This window comes from Hyperoodon ampullatus (genome assembly GCF_949752795.1).
Source record: "Hyperoodon ampullatus genome assembly, chromosome: 2".
Taxonomy (NCBI): domain Eukaryota; kingdom Metazoa; phylum Chordata; class Mammalia; order Artiodactyla; family Ziphiidae; genus Hyperoodon; species Hyperoodon ampullatus.
Genome location: NC_136915.1, coordinates 12,583,409 through 12,600,786, shown reverse-complemented (window position 1 = coordinate 12,600,786; position 17,378 = coordinate 12,583,409). Strand labels below are relative to the sequence as shown.

The 17,378-nt window shown below is 44.0% G+C and overlaps 1 protein-coding gene across 1 annotated transcript in view; it reads right to left on the bottom strand.

The window, feature by feature from the left end:
- The window catches only part of LOC307048510 (forkhead-associated domain-containing protein 1-like), a gene marked incomplete at both ends in the record, with an annotated part of 154,093 nt that extends 139,516 nt beyond the window's left edge, over positions 1-14,577 (bottom strand). Inside the window, 1 exon segment of the mRNA XM_079697600.1 lies at positions 14,485-14,577. Within this exon segment, the coding sequence (XP_079553726.1) occupies positions 14,485-14,577 (93 nt within the window).
- Between the last annotated feature and the right edge of the window lie 2,801 nt (positions 14,578-17,378).

The following is a 17,378-nucleotide window of genomic DNA, read 5'->3' as shown; positions in this document are numbered from 1 at the left end:
CATTAGTTCTTTGGAAAATGTCACCCACATCATCTTCATCACCATTGCCATTGATCTTTGTGTCCTTTGAACCTTTGATAACCCATGAATGAGAGAAATTCTGTGTGTTACATTTTGTTTGTCTCTTCCCAGGCTTCACTGCTTTCAGTTCCTCAAAAACTGTCAAGCCATTATTAAGAAATCAAAGCAAGCAGGAAGTTTTAAATGACTCCACAAAATTGGGTGAGCCTCTACCACATGTTAGGCCAGGAGACAGCTTCCTAGTTCGGCCCTATAATATCACTCGCTCCCTTTACTTGGAAAATTGCTAAATGCTACTACTGGACAGACGCCCTGCTGCTAATACAGACTGACTCTGTAAGCCCCAGCCTACTGAGCTGTCCAACTATGAGATGAACTGTTATTTATTTATTATTATTATTATTATTATCCTTATCATCCTCTAACATATTTTGTGGGCTTCCTGTGAACTGGGCCCTGCTGAAGCATTTTGTGTGCATTTTTATCATTTAATCTGCATGACAGCCCTAAACAGGGACTCTATTATTATATCCATCTTAGAGGTAAAGAAGCTGAGACTCAAAAGGTGAAGTGAGAGGACACCATTACCTTGATACCAAACCCAGACAAAGACACTACAAGAAAACTACAGACCAATATCTCTTATGAACACTGATACCACAATCCTCAACAAAATAGGAGGAAACTGAATTCAACAGCACATTAAAAGGATCATACACTATGACCAAGTGGGATTTATTCTTGGAATGCAGATTTGATGGTTCAACATATGAAAATTTTTTTTTTTTTTTTTTTTTTGCGGTATGTGGGCCTCTCACTGTTGTGGCCTCTCCCGTTGCGGAGCACAGGCTCCGGACACGCAGGCTCAATGGCCATGGCTCATGGGTCAAGCCGCTCCGCGGCATGTGGGATCCTCCCAGACCGGGGCACGAACCCGTGTCCCCTGCATCGGCAGGCGGACTCTCAACCACTGCGCCACCAGGGCTGCCCCAAACATATGAAAATTAATCCACGTAATACATCATATTAACAGAAAGAAGGAAAAAAATGATCATCTCGATTGATGTACAAAAAGTATTTGACAATATGCAACACTCTTTCATGATAAAAGCACTCAACAAACAGGGAATAGAGGGAGATTACCTCAACATAATAAAGGTCAAACATGAAAAGCCCACAGGTAGCATCATACTCAAAGGTGAAAGACTGAAAGCTTTTCGTCTAAGATCAAGAAGAAGATAAGGATACCTGCTTTTGTCACTTCTATTCAACAAAGTATTGGAAGTCCTAGCCAGAGCAATTAGGCAAGAAAAAGAAATAAAGGCATCCAAATTCGAAAGGAAGAAGTAAAATTATCTCTGTTCACAGGCAACATGATCTTACATGTACAAAATCCTAAAGAGTCCATGAAAAACCACAACCCTCTTAGAACTAATAAACAACATTCAGAAGCAAAATCGTAGGATACAAAATCAACAACAAACATCAGTTGTGTTTCTATATGCTCTCAATGAACAATCTGAAAAGGAAGTTAAGAAAATAATTTCATTTATGATAGCATCAAAAAGAATAACATACTTTGGGATAAATTTAACCAGGGTGGTAAAAGATGTGTACACTGAAAACTACAAAGTGCTGCTGAAAGAAATTAAAAACACAAATAAATGGAAAGACACCCTGTACTCATGGGTTGGAAGACTTAATATTGTTAAGATGTCATTACTACACAGCAGGATCTACAGATTCAAAATCCCAACAGCAGTTTTGGCAGAAATAGAAAGATCCATCCTAAAATTCATATGGAATCTCAGTGGACCCCAAATAGCCAAAATAATCTTGAAAAAGAAAAGCAAAGCTGGAGGTCTCACACTTCCTGATTTCAAAACTTACTGCATACAAAGGTACAGCAATCAAAACAGTGTGATACTGACATAAGGTCAGGCACATAGGCCAATAGAATAGAATAGAGAGCACAGAAATAAAACTTTGCATATATGGTCCAATGATTTTTGACAAGGGTGCCAAGATTATTCAATGGGGAAAGAACAGTATTTTCAACAAATGATGCTGGGAAAGACTGCAAAAGAATTAAGTTGAACTCTTACCTTACACCATGTATAAAAATTAACTCAAAGTGGATCAAAGACTTAAACGTAGTCTAAAACTATAAAACTTTTAGAGGAAAACACAGGAGGAAAGCTTTATGACACTGGATTTGGCAATGCTTTTTTGGATATGATACCAAAAGCATAGGCAGCAAAAGTAAAAATAGATAAATTCAACTATGTCAAAATTTAAAACTTCTGTGAAACAAAGGACACAATAAACAGGGTGAAAGGCCATCTAGAGAATGGGAGAAAATAGTTGCAAATCACAAATCCGAAAAAGGGTTAGTATGAAGAATATATAGATAACTATAACTCAACAACAACAACAACAACAAAAACCCCAAATAACCTGATCAAATATGGGCAAAGAACTGGAATAGACATTTCTCCAAAGAAGATATACAAATGTCCAACAAGCATATAAAAAGATGCTCAACATTACTAGTCATTAGGGAAATGCAAATCAAAACCACAGTGAGATACCACCTCATACCCATTAGGATGGCTACTATCAAAAACAAACAAACAGCAACAGAAAATAACAAGTGTTGGCAAGGATGTAGAGTAGGGGAACACTAATGCACTGCTGAGAATGTAAAATGGTGCAGCTGATATGAAAAACAGTAGAGCGGCTTCTCAAACAATTTAGAATAAAATTATCATATGATCCAGCAAGTCCACTTCCGGGTATATACCCCAAAGAATTGAAAGCAGGAACTTAAAGAGATATTTGTACACTCATGTTTATAGTAGCATTATTCACAATTGCCAAAAGGTGGAAGCCACCCAAGTGCCCACTGACCGATGACTGGATAAGCAAAATGAGGTCCATCCATACAGTGGAATATTATTCAGTGTAGGAGGAAGGAAATTCTGACCCATGCTACAACATGGATGAACCGTGAGGACATGATGTGAAGTAAGTGTCACAAAAAGGCAAATTTTGAATGATTCCACTTATCTGAGGTACATAGAGTAGTCAAGCTCATAGAAACAAAATAGAATAGGGGTTGCCAGGGGCTGGGGAAGGGGGAAACGGGGAGTTGTTGTTTAATGGGTACAGTTTCAGTTTTGCAAGATGAAAAATTCTGAGGCTGGTTGCACAACAATGTGAATAACTTACAACTACTGATCTGTACACTTAAAAGTGGTTAAGATGGTAAACTTTATATGTATTTTACCACGATTTAAAAAATGGCTAAGATGAAGGGACTCACTCAACATCAGGATGCTGGCACAGGGCAATGTCAGGGTTTGAACCCAAGTCTAATTCCAAAACTTGTACCTTTGATTTGTACCCTGTGATTTTCAGAGTAGAGAGTGATTTAATAATGAGAGAGGAGACAGGCAGGACCTAATATAGAAAACAAGTGCATTTTTTAAAGGCTCCTGCATTTTAAATGTTTAAAAAGTATATAGTGAGTCCATAAAATATTGAGACATTTAAACATCTCTTAACAATGACCATGTGCTCTGATGACTCCTGTGCTTTGAGGAAGCCTCCTCGGGAAGCTGACTTAGTTATGACGTTGCCCTGAGGTTCGCTGACGTTGTCGATGAGGTTCGACGTGTACCTGGAACCGTCCTTTGGAGCTAGGTTTCAACCTTGCATCACCTGGAATTGGGAAGCCCCATCTCAGACCATAACCTCCCACTCCCAGCCTTCCTTATCCTCTGTCTCGTCCACTCCTTGAGTCACGTAGCCTTTGCTCCCTGTTCCCTCCCTATGGGTAATGCCCTACGCTCACCCAGCCTGGGCCCTGCTCGAGCTCACCAGCTCCTTCAAGTCCATACTGGACCCCAAACCCTCCTGCCACCCTCACACTTCTGTCCTGAGGCTGGCCCAGTGCCCTTTGGGCGCCCCAGCCAGCAGGTCCCTGCTCTCAGGCTTTTCATTCTACTTTGACAACAGCCTCCTAGGTCTTCACCTCCTGCACCTGCCTGCATCCTCCATCTGCTTCTCCAGACCCTCCTCCACCCCTTTCCATGGTGCCCTCTGCCCAGCAGGCCCACCTGTGCAGCTACATCCATGGGCTGATGGGCTCCTTGTCTCTGGTTTCTGGTTGGGTTTGGCCAATGGGGGGGTTAGAGATCAGAGCAGGGAGGAGAGAGCTTGGGGTACTTACTCCCCTGGCCTCCTTTCTGTGGGGCCACACAGCTTCCCTCAGAGGACTCTACCCGGCCCTCGGGGTCTCCGGGTCCCAGGAAATGCCCCTGACCCTCACCCCTCAGCTCTGGGGGTGGGAACAGTCCTCACTCATACGAGCTCTGGGCCCTGCACTATCCTTTGTGGTTTCTCTGAGCCCTGCCCACTCCCTATGGAGTCCCTTCAGGAAACTCCCCTCCATCACTCCACACCCCTGTGAATGTGCCTCCAGCTCCCTGCCAGGACCTGGACTTCCCAGGCATGGAGAAGCTCTTACATGGGAACTTCAAGGCTTCTCTTAGCTGCCAAGGGCCTCCGGGTGGTCCTGCCTTCATCCCACCCTGGTCTGGTCCCTCTCCTCAACCATCTCCTCTTCTGCATCCTCACCTTGACAGTGTAACTTCCGTCTAACCTGTGAACGTGCTCACCACCCCCTCGGCCTGGAAACGCCACCCCTTCCCCCTTCCTTTCCTTTATTGTCAAATGGCTTCAAGAGGTTCCTGTCCCGCTGGGTCCTCAACCCACTGCCAGTGCCCTCGGGGGCCTCCCCGGGCTCTCGGCCTCCCTGTGATATGTGACACAGTTGTCAGAGAGAGGCACGTGGCCTGGTGGTTCAGGGGTTGGGGAAGCAGGGCCACGTGGTGGTTATTAGACTGGGCTCGAGCCCAGCTCTCCTACTTCCTAGCAGGGTGACCTTGGGCAAGTGACACCTCAGCTTCCTCATCTGTAAGGTGACAAAAGGACAGTCTTGTAAGTTACTGGTGACGTCTACATGATATAATACATACAAAAGCACTTAGAAGAGAACATAGGGCAAATGGGAAATGTTCTCTATTATGAGCAAGAGGATGGGCTCTGGAGTTAGAAAGCCTTGAGTTCAAGTCCCACCTCTGCTACCTTCCAGCTGTGCAGCCTGGGGCATGGTTCTTTGCTTGTCTTCGGTTGCTCCCTGAGCAGCAAAAATGAGTTTGATAAGCTGGGCTTCGTAGGATTGAAAAAAGGTACTGCTTGGTGAAATGTTCAAAGGAGTGGGATAACATTTTTGAAATTAACTTGTGTGTGTGTGTGTGTGTGTGTGTGTGTGTGTGTGTGTGTTGTATCTATTTCTTTTAACCTTTTGGTTCTAGGCTATCCCATCACCCAGCCCCATCCCCCCACTGCCTCAGGAAAGGGATGTAGTGCAGAAATAGTAAAAAAAAAAAAATGAGGTTTTCAAAAGAATAAGGATATGAGGAAACGGCCAGGTGCTGGTGAGACGACGAGTCTGGGATTGTAGGGAAAGAAGAAGCTTCTCTGCTTCCCCGTCAGCTGGATCCTTCCTCCCCGGTCTCCCCGGGAGAGCCCTGTGGACCGGCAAGACCTCAGGAGAGGCTGGTCCTGAAATCAGACTGCCCGAGCGAGGTGCCCAGTGCCCCAGCCTCCCTCTGTGGCCTCAGGCAGGATACTCAGCCTATCTGTGCCTCAACGCCCTCATCTGTAAAGTGGGGCAAACAACACTAACCTCCTAAGAATGAAATGAGTTAATACACTCGAAAGTGCCCAGAACAGTACCTGGCACAAAGCAAGCTGTCTCTGTGATGAATACCCTCAGCCTGGCAACAGCTCTCTGGCTCCCTCACCTCTCTGACTGCTTCCAGGTCTCCATGCCGGGCACCTCTCCCCTCAGATGTCCGTTTCCTCCGCACTCTGTCCATGGGCTGGGGCCACTGTGCCACCCCCTCGATTCGCAGGTGTGTATTTCCAACCCCTGGTTCATCTCCAGGCCCCAAACTGCCTGGCTGCTTCTGGGATGTTGAGGTGCTCACTCAACCAGTCCTGCTTCCTCCCCTCTTGGTAACGGTATTATCACCTTCCAGCTCATCCAGCCATCTTTCTCCATGGCCTGTGGCATTGATCCTACTGATTCTTCCAGAAAGCTCTCAGACCAGTCCCAAAGCAACGGTCCAGTCAGGTGGTAGTATTAATGTGGTGGGCAGAATGGTCTCCCAAAGATGCCCATGCCCTGATCCCCAGAACCTGGGACTATGCTCCATGACGTGGCCAAAGGGACTGTGCCGATGTCAAGGTTACTAATCAGTGCTCTTAAAAGAGGGAGACTAGGGACTTCCCTGGTGGCGCAGTGGTTAAGAATCCGCCTGCCAATGCAGGGGACATGGGTTCGAGCCCTGGTCCGGGAAGATCCCACATGCCGCGGAGCAACGAAGCCCATGTGCCACACCAACCGAGCCTGTGCTCCAGATCCCACGAGCCACAACTACTGAGCCCACGTGCCACAACTACTGAGTCTGCGCGCCTACAGCCCGTCCTCCGCAACAAGAGAAGCCACTGCAATGAGAAACCCGTGCACCGCAACAAAGAGTAGCCCCTGCTCGCCGCAACTAGAGAAAGCCTGTGCTCAGCAACGAAGACCAAACCCAGCCAAAACTAAAAAAAAAAGTATAAAAAAATGAGGGAGACTATCCTGGGTTAAACAGGTGGGACTAATTGAATCCCACCAGTCCTTATAAGGAGAGAACTTATTCTGGCTGGATTGGAGAGATGAGTGGTGGTTCTTCCTGGGCCCCCACTTAACAGCCCCAATGCTACTCTTCCTGGGAAAGCACCAGGTCAACGTTTTCTCTTTACCCAAATCGCCCCCTAGATGGCGCCACCTCAGTCTGTTGCATGAATGAGGATCAGGAGAACATTGATCTCACATTTCACTGACAACCCCCATTCTGGATTCCACAGGGTGGAATTTCCCTAGCTTACTCAATTATCTTGTTATCTCAGTTAACTGAGAATTTCCAATTTAGATATTAGATGTTCCCAAAGCTAAATACACTCAAAAAGTGAAGCTTCTGTTTTTAGAAGCTTGAGTCAGCTCAGTCTGAAACTCAGCCCCACCTCCCCCGACTAGCTGTGTGATATGCGCCAGTTCCTTAACCTTTCTGAGTCCCATGTCCATGTCATCAAATGAGGATAATAATGATAATAGTAGTTCTCACCTGCACAGAATTTGTTTTGAGGATATAATTCTATAAATATATATAGAGAACATACATAGATGATGTATAAAGCCATGTGAGATACAGTAAGTAGTCCATAAATGTATGCTGTAGCTGTTTGTATTATGTATGCTATTCAAAAGATTATGATCTTTCTTTCATCTCACATCCATCAGAATGGCTACTATAAAAAAAAAAGGGAAATAACAAGTGTTGGTGAGGACACAGGGAAAGTGGAAACCTTGTGCCCTGTTGTGAGAATGTAACTTGGTGCAGCCACTATGGAAAACAGCATGGCAGTTCCTCAAACAATTAAAAATAAAATTATCATATGATCCAGCAAGTCTACTTTTGGGTATATATCCCAAAGAACTGAAAGCAGGGGCTTGAAGAGATATTTATACACCCATGTTCATAGGGTTGTTTGCAACAGCCAAAAGGTGGAAACAACCCAAGTGTCCATCGGTAGATGAATGAATAAACAAAATGTGGTGAATCCACAGAATGGAATATTATTCAGCCTTAAAAAAGGAAGGAAATTTGGACACATGCTACAGCATGGATGAACATGGACATTATACTCAGTGAAAGGACATTATACTCAGTGAAAGAAGCCAGTCATGAAAAGACAAATACTGTTATGATTCTACTTATATGAGATACCCAGAGTAGTCAAGGTCATAGAGACAGAAAGCAGAACGGTGGTTGCTGGGGGCTGGGATGGGGGGGCATGGGGAGTTGTTGTTTCATGCGTGCAGTTTCAGTTCTGCAAGATTCAAAGAGTTCTGGAGATGGATGGGGGTGACGGCTGTACAACAGTGTGAATATATTTAATGCCACTGAAATGCACACTTAATAAAAGTGGTTAAGATGGTAAATTTTATGTTATGCATATTTTACCACAATAAAAAAAATGAGAAAAATGAGATCACGATCTAGCCCTTTCCTCTGAACTTTTTCCTCTTGGAAGCCCTCTATCTGCCGGTGAGAAACTAGGCCCATCAATTGCTGTGGTGGGAACTGACCAATGAAATCAGCCGCCAGTTCCCAAACAGGGGACAAAACATTCCCTGAGGACTGGCAGGACCAAACAGGTGAAACCCCAGAGCGAGGAGCACCTGGGGAGAAGCCAGGGGTGAGGTGGGGGTGAGGGAGGGGACGGGAGCACGACCCAGGCGGGAGGACAAGCGCGATGCAGATGGGGAGCCAGCAAGTGCACCCTCCCAGGCCTGTGTCATTCCGTGGATTTCCCCACAGAGAGCCCACCTGTCACCTTATGTCTCAAAATGCAGGTGTTCGCTTAGAATAAGAGAAATGTGAATTAAAATGACACAGGTACCATACTTCACCCCGTAGATCAGTGAAGATCCAATGGGGCGTCAGCACCCTAGGCTGGGGAGGGAGTGGCAGACGGGCGTCCACTGCTGGCAGGACACCACATCCGGAAACCTCTGGTGGGCAATTTGGCCATGCCCATCCGAGTTACAGCTGTGTGTGTCCTTTGACAGAGCAGACATACCTGCACATCCTTGAAATGATGCAAATAATAGGAGAATCCCAGCAGCCTTGTTTACTAATAATAAACAAGATTATGGTGTAGGCTCTGGTTCTTTTCTGAGAGGCAGCCCAGAACTGGCAGGGGCCAGGAAAAGGGACGAGAGTCATCTGGCTGGCTGGGATCTGGACTGTGTGTGTGTGAGATCAGTCTGGTTTCACGACCCTCATATCCCACGCGAGAAGGGTTGACACAGGCTGGAGAGGTGGCTCCACCCATGAGAAAGGAGCCGGCAGGCAGGACACTGACCACCAAGGGTGGAGGTGCGGACACCAGCATTTCAGCCCCCTGTCATGTCTGTTCTTTCTTTTTCTCCTCCATCTCCACCCTCCCAGCTGCAGGCCTGTGCTGACTTGGGCTGTCTTAGAGCTCAGTCTTCTAGGGACCCTGGAACCTCCCCAGGGTGGGACTGGGGGAGTCCCTGGGGAGGGGGTAGGGTCAGTCAGTCCTTCATTGTTTAACCTTCGCTTCTCTTTTCCTCAAAACAAATTTATTGAAAGAATACACACACACACACACACACACACACACACACACACACACACACACACACAAGCAGGAGTTCTGCTGATCAAGAAGGGAGAGGGAGGGAGCACTGATGGTGGGGTTCTCAAAGTGTGGTCCTGGAACCAACTCCAGGGGACTCCATTCCCCCGACCTGAACATGGGGAGCATATAAATGTGAAGATTCCTGGGCCTTACCCCAAACCCACGGGGTCAGAATGCCTAGGAGTTCATGTTGAACAACCACTCTTAAACATATGGAAAATCCAACAACCACTGGCTTTGGTGTTTCTTCATTCTGGAAGAACTGAGTCCCTTTCTCAGCAGAGTTTAAATAACAGCCATATCGAACTCTAAAAAATACAGTTTACAAGGCACATCAAATCATATAAATTATAACTCGCAAGGTTTAGCTGTGAAACGAGCAAGGCTGAGGCTTTTGAGCCGTGTGAAATGGGAGAGGGGAGATTGTGAATAGAGCTCCTGACGGCTCGTCTGCACACAGCAGCCGGGAGGTGCACTGGCAGGTCTCCCCCTTGTTGACAATCCTTCAAGCCTTCTTCCCACTGCTTTTCAGATAAAGATCAAAACCCTTATGGTGACATGAAGGAGGCCGACTTGTCCCTTAGCCCTCCTCCTTCCCACTCTGACTTCTGGACGCCCTGGTTTTCTTCAGTCCCTTGGGTTCACAATATGCTCTTCCACCCCAGGGCCTTTGCACATGCCATTCCCTTCTCCTTTTGTCTAGTTAAGTCCTCCTTGTCTTCCATATTCCTTTCCTTTACAGCCCCAATGTTGGAATGGAATTAGCCACACTTTGTGGGATCATTTGACTTATTTCTCTCTCTCCTGGCAGCTTCCTGATGGCAGGGACCTTGTCCAGTTCTGACATCGCTGTACCCCTAGACTTGGCTCGGTGCTGAGGCTCTGGGTAAATACTGTGCAATGAATGAGTGATAGCAACAGTTATCACTGTTGACTATAAACAGTTCTCACTAGCCTGGCTATAAACAGGCTTCTTATTGCCTTTAGGGAACCAAACTCCTTACAGGATATAGAAAAAAGTCTGGAGGGTAAAACCCTGCAAATATCAATATTGATTTTTCCCTGAGCCAAATGATTACAAGTGACTTTTATTTTCTTCCTTATATTTTCCTTTCTCCCAATTTTTAAAAACAAGAAGCATGTAACTACCTTCCATTATCAGAAAGAGTAAATGATATCGAAATACTAAGATACCAATAGTCAAAACAACATGTCAGCCTTGCTGATGGGTAGAAATCTTTAGAAGCATGACCGCTTATTCTTTAGGATTGATCCAGGCAAATAAAACAAACAATCATTTTTTATTTGCTAGATGTAACCTCTGGGTAATTGCAAGGATGACTTTTTAGTAATATAAATCCCTGAATTTTTTTCTTTTTTTTTTTTTGCGGTACGCGGGCCTGTCACTGTTGTGGCCTCTACCGTTGTGGATCTCAGGCTCTGGACGCGCAGGCTCAGTGGCCATGGCTCACGGGCCCAGCCGCAACGTGGCATGTGGGATATTCCCGGACCGGGGCACGAACCCATATCCCCTGCATCGGCAGGCGGACTCTCAACCACTGCGCCACCAGGGAAGCCCAGTGCCGTAGTTCTTAAGCGAAGTCTGAGGAGCAGGAAGCAGTCAATTATTTCTATACAATGAATGCAACTCAATTTCTGTCTAATTAATGACTGTCCTCATTGGTTCCCTTTTCCAAATGGCTTATTAATGTCAGTGGATCCTCATCTCAACCCTGTGCACCTCTGAGCATTCTTCTCAGTCTCTGTTTTATGAGACCATAATAATGATCATTGTGTCATTCACTGAGCACCACATGCCAGGCTCTTTATGTGCATTTCTCACTTAATCCTCAGAATAACCCTGTGAGCTAAGAGGTTTACAGACAGGGAAAAGGAGCTCAGAGTGATTAAGTAATTTGGTTGAAGTCACTCAGCCACAAAGTAGCCTAATGAGATTCAAACCCAGGTCTGTCTATCTCCAAAGCCTGTGCTTTTAAAAATTACTACAGTTTTCTAATATCATAGTCAGGTTCAATACAGAGATCTCTGTCTCTACTTTAGCCAGACATGAAATAAAACTGCCCCAAATCTATGCCTTGTTAGGATAAAGAAGAAACTACAGTTCTTCTTCTTCTTCTTTTTCCTCCCACTTTGCACACTGCACAGATGTTCTGTGTCCTTGAAGGGAGACCATATCATGGAGGAGAATCTCACGGGGAGGTTCATGGAGTTATCTTTAAATCTGTTGCGTTTACAATAAACATTCTCAGAAAACTAGGAATAAAGGGGTAAATTTCTCACTTCGTAAGAACATGTATAAATACCCTACAGCTAACATTGTACTTAACAGTGAAAGACTGACTGCTTTCCCCTAAGGTCAGGAACAAGCGAATATAAGGATTTATACACTGCTCTTGTTCAGCAGAGTCCTGGAAGTCTTAACCAGGGAAATAAAGCAAGGAAAAGAAGATTCAAGGCATTCAGATCTCCTTTTCTGAAAGGAGAAATAAAATTGTTCTTATTTGCAGATGACATGATAGTTTACGTATAAAATCCCAAGAAATCTACAAAAGCCCTTATATAAGAAAGTGCAGTTAAGGTTGCAAGATACCAAGAAGCATACAAAAATCAACTGTATTTCTATATACTGTCAGTGAACATGTGGACACCAAAATTAAACATATAATACCATTTACAATCACTCAAAAAAAAAAAAAAAGAGAGACATACTTAAGTGTAAATCTAACAAAACATGTACAGGACTCACATGCTGAAAACTACAAAACATTCATGAGAGACACTGAATAAATGGAGAAATATACCATGTTCATGAATTGGAAGACAATGTAGGAGTATATCAATTATTCTCACATTGATATATACGATTAAACACAATTCCAATCAAAATTACAGCATGGTATTTTGTATATACATACAGGCTTACACTAAAATGTAAATGGAAAGGCAAACGAACTAGAATAGGTTAAAAAAAATTTTTAAAGAAAAGTGGGAGGAATCACTCTACCTGATTTAAGACTTACATAGTGACAGTAATCAAGGCTATCTCATAATGGTAGATCCATTATGACAAATAGATCCATGAAACATAATAGGGAACTAAGAAGTAGCCCCCATAGAAAGTATGGCCAGATTATTTTTGACAAACTTGCAAAAGCAATTCAATGCAGAAAGGATAGTCTTTTCAACAAATGGCTCTTGAACAACTAAATATCCACATGCAAGAAAAATGAACTTTGACCTAAATCTCACATCATAAACAGCAGTGAAACCAAAATGGTTCATATATTTAAACATAAAACTATAAAACATTTAGAAGAAAACATAAGAGAAAATCCTCAGGGTCAGGGACCTGGTGGCATGTTCTTAGACATGACACTAAAAGCATGATCTATAAAAGAAAAAAATAACTACCTGGACTTCATCAAAAGTTAAAGCTTTTGCTCTGTGAAATATTCTGCTAAGAGAATGAAAAGACAAGCTACGGATGGAAGAAAATATTTGCAAACCATCTATCTGACAAGGGACTCATATCTAAAACACATAAAGAATTCTCAAAACTCAATGGTAAAAAAACAAACAATTCGATTAGAGATACTTAAAAGATATGAAGAGATATTTCACTGAAGAGGATATGCAGAAGGCAAACACGTACATGAAAAGACATTTAACATCACTATCGATTTGGGAAATGCAAGTTAAGACTATGATGAGATACCACTACGCACTTACTAAAACAGCTAAAATGAAAAACAGTGTTTATGCTAATTGCTGGTGAGGATGTGTCTCATACATTGCTGGTGGAAATGAAAGATGGTACAGCCACGCTAGATAAGCCTGGCAGTTTCTTTACAAACCGAATATATATAAACACATATGTTAATCCATGCAATCATACTCCTGAGCATTTATCACAGAGAAATAAAAACTTATGTTCACACAAAAACCTGTACACAAATGTTTATAGTACATTTATTTGTAATACCCCAAATGGAATCAAAATGTCCTTCAAAAAGTAAATAGTTAAACATAGGAGATACGTCCATACCGTGGACTATTACTCAGCAATAAAAGAACAAGCTAATAACCTAAATGGATGTCAAGGGCATTACACTGAGTAAAAAAAAAAAAATCAATCACAAAGGTCATACATAAATGATGAAAATTATAGAGACGGAGAACAGATTAGTGGTTTTCGGAGTGTGGGGACGATGTTGGGAGGAGGAATTGTGACTATAAAAGGAGCATCACAAGGGACATCTCTGATGATGGAATACTCCTATATCCTGATGGCCATACCCAAATCCACACGTGGTAAAATGGCACAGGACTCCACACATGCTTCATGCCATTCTCTCTACTATTTGTGCATCTATAATTATTTCAAAATAAAGTTTTAAAAAATCTGTTGAGTGAAGTCTGAGAGAGGTCTGCCTTTCACAGTCCTAAAGGGATTCCATTGCATTTCTCTTTCTGCTTCAATATTTTAATCCCTTTCAAAATTTTAAAAGGCTCAAAGCCACTGTTTTTATAATTCCTTACTTACAATTTCTTCCAACTTCCTTGGCTGTCAATGAGCTGGGACTGTGGACCAAGCCACAGCTAATTCAGAGAATGGAATGAAATGAAGTGAGAGAGTGCTGAGGCCACGCCCGGGGCTTACCCTGATTTACTACTTGGAGGTTCGGGGGCGGGGGAGGGCTCTGAGGGGCCCATAGTCTCCAGAAGCTCTGGAAAAGGCGAGAGGTCATTGCTCAAGCTGGGCACTTCAGGTGGCCGTGGCTGCCAGACGCGGAGCAGGTGAAGGTCAAGCATCAGCTCTACGTCCACCTTCCAAACCGCGCCATCAGGGTGGGACACTGCACACACAGTCAGCAAAGGACACAGGGCCCATCGCACTTTGCACTGTGCTCATTCTCACCACATGTGCCAGGGAGACCCAGCACATGCGGGGATTGGTTATTGGTGGCACACCGAGGAAGGCTGGGACTGTTAGCCAGAGGCTGTGCTTTACAAGAGACTGGAGTCCACAGAACAGTAAGGACTTTTGGTGGTGTGAGGGGTAGGGAGGGTCGGGGACTGGCTAGGAAGAGGTCTTACCTCTAAAACAAGGTCTGAATTTTCATGCCTTCCAATCGTAGTGCTTTTATTCAGGACAAAATAGCCTTCTGCACTCTTTAGATAGGCTTTCATATTCTCTGCTTTCCCTATAAAAGGTTTGCAGAAAACAATTTTGTTAGAAAAATACAGTCCTCTAGGTATTCAAAGTCATATTTAGAATGAATGGAATACACCATAATGTCCACAGGAGAAGTCAGCAGAGGTAGGAGTGGATAGCTGGATTTAACAATGATCACAATGATAATTCCACACATTTTTAAGACTGTCCTTTTAACAGTGATATCCGGCATAGATGAGCTTGCTTCTGATCACAAGAGGACATCCTTTATGTAACTCAGAGCACAAACAAGCACTAGCAAAAAAAAAAAACCCAAACAAATCTGAATTCCACTGATAACCGCTCTCCACCTCCCATTAAGCTTAGTTTGGGGTTAGTTATCTGACAGAATCAAGTACTCAGTGTTATTAACCCACCACTTACTAGCTCTGTGACTCTGGGTGAGTTACTTATTCTCTCTCTATGCCTCTGTTTCCTCATCTGTAAAATGGGGCTAATAATACTCTGTATCCCAAAGAGTTCTGTGAGGATTAAATGTGAAGCATCTAGAATGGTGATTGCTACACTAAACACCCATTTGTCCTACTGTGATTGTGACTGTTATTAATCTTGGGCTTCTGAACTTTGACTCAAGAAACCCCAACTTCTACAGAGCTTCTTAAAGTGTGGAAGAGTCAGTCACCAAGGAAATGGGCATTAGAAGATACTTTCTTTTTAAGTCACTGCATTCCTTCATATATTTAGGTTGGAAAAAAAACGATTTCCAAAGACAAAATATCAAGATTATAGCTTGGCTGTACGGTCAAGACTCTGTACGTATCTTTTGCTGGCATTTTATTATGAAAATGTCAAACACACAGAAAAGTTGAAAGAAGTGGATGGTGAACTTGTATAGAACCACTAGCCAGATTCTACAATCAACATTTTGCTATATTTGCTTTATCACATATCTACCCATCTATACACTTTATATTTTAATGCATTTCAAAGTAAATCCTATACATGTTTTTAAATTTCATTTATTTATTTTTGGCTGTGTTGGGTCTTCGTTTCTGTGCGAGGGCTTTCTCTAGTTGTGGCAAGCGGGGGCCACTCTTCATCGCGGTGCGCTGCACTCTCACTATCGCGACCTCTCTTGTTGCAGAGCACAGGCTCCAGATGCGCAGGCTCGGTAATTGTGGCTCGCGGGCCTAGTTGCTCCGCGGCATTTGGGATCTTCCCAGACCAGGACTCGAACCCGTGTCCCCTGCATTGGCAGGCAGATTCTCAACCACTGCGCCACCAGGGAAGCCCTATACATGTTTTTGAAAACATAAAAACGTCAGTGACTTCAGCTGGTTCCAAGATGTTGATGATAATTCACATGATATTTAAATTCTGATCCATCTCAGTGCCATGTCAAAGAAAGTCTCTTTTCTCCTTTTTTTTTTTTCGGCTGTGGTGGGTCTTCGTTGCTGCCTGCGGGCTTTCTCTAGTTGCGGCGAGTGGAGGCTACTCTTCCTCACAGTGTGCAGGCTTCTCATTGCGGTGGCTTCTGCTGTTTCGGAGCATGGGCTCTAGGTGTGCAGGCTTCAGTAGTTGCAGCACGTGGGCTCAGTAGTTGCGGCACGCGGGTCCTAGTTGTGGCTCGCGGGCTCTAGAGTGCAGGCTCAGTAGTTGTGGTGCACTGGCTTAGTTGCTCCGAGGCACGTGGGAACTTCCTGGACCAGGGCTCGAACCCGTGTCCCCTGCATTGGCAGGCGGATTCTTAACCGCTGAGCCACCAGTAAAGTCTCCAAAGTCTCTTTTCAACTGAAAGGTCACTGAAGTGTGAAGTTGTTAGACTGTGCATAAAAACAAAAATCATCTAGGTCTGACCGTAGAGGGTCTCCGGTCTGGCTCTGCTTTCCATCAACATCTCCATCATCATTCCGTCACTGAATCCCTACTAAGTGCCAGGCACTGGGCTATCCTTTTACACACATGGCCTCTTTTCATCCTCAGAACCACCCTGCGAGGCAGGTGTCAGTATTGTCCCGCTTTACAAATGAGGAAACTGAAACTCAGAGAAGTTAAGGTCACACAGTAGTAAGTGTGTGACAACTCTGGGCCTTTGCCTGCAACCAGTGTACAAACCTCCATTGCTGCTCGTGGGGCCGAGTAGGGATGGGGGAATTGAACTGTCTGCTGATACTTGGGACATGTAATAAAAGAAAGTCCTTGAAACCAGCATTCTATCCTCTGAAAGGAAGACGAGACCCTACCTGGGTGTAAGAGAAATAAAAATACGCAGGATAGTTTATATTTGTAAACTTTGAGGCCTGTGGATGTCCCACAAATATTGATGCTTTCATATAATGAGAAATACATTTCATTAAGTTCACTGTCATGTATACAGGGGAAAAGACATACCCTCTTCCCAAAGAACCATGCTCTGCTGCCTTCAGTTATTAATCTTCAATTGCAGAGGACCATGTTAGCACGCAACACATTCAAGTCTAATTAATCTCAAATATAAACTTCCAAGAAATGTCTCTTCTGCAGGAAAACCACAGGAAACGCCACTAATCGAAAACTTAAACTTGGATCATGCGCATAGTTTTTTTAGCTCTCACCCCAGATGTCCCCAAGGCTGGGGTCTTCTCTCTGCTCAGACGTCCCCCCTCGGGGAAACCACCTGACCACTCTGGCTAAAGGCACCCTCAGTCATGTTATTCCCCTGCTAGTTTTCCTCTGCTGTGTTTCCTTCCTTGTACTTATCATTCTCTCACATGTTCTTGTTCCTTTCTTTAGTTATGCTTGCTGTTGGTTTCTCTTTCACTAACATATATGTTCC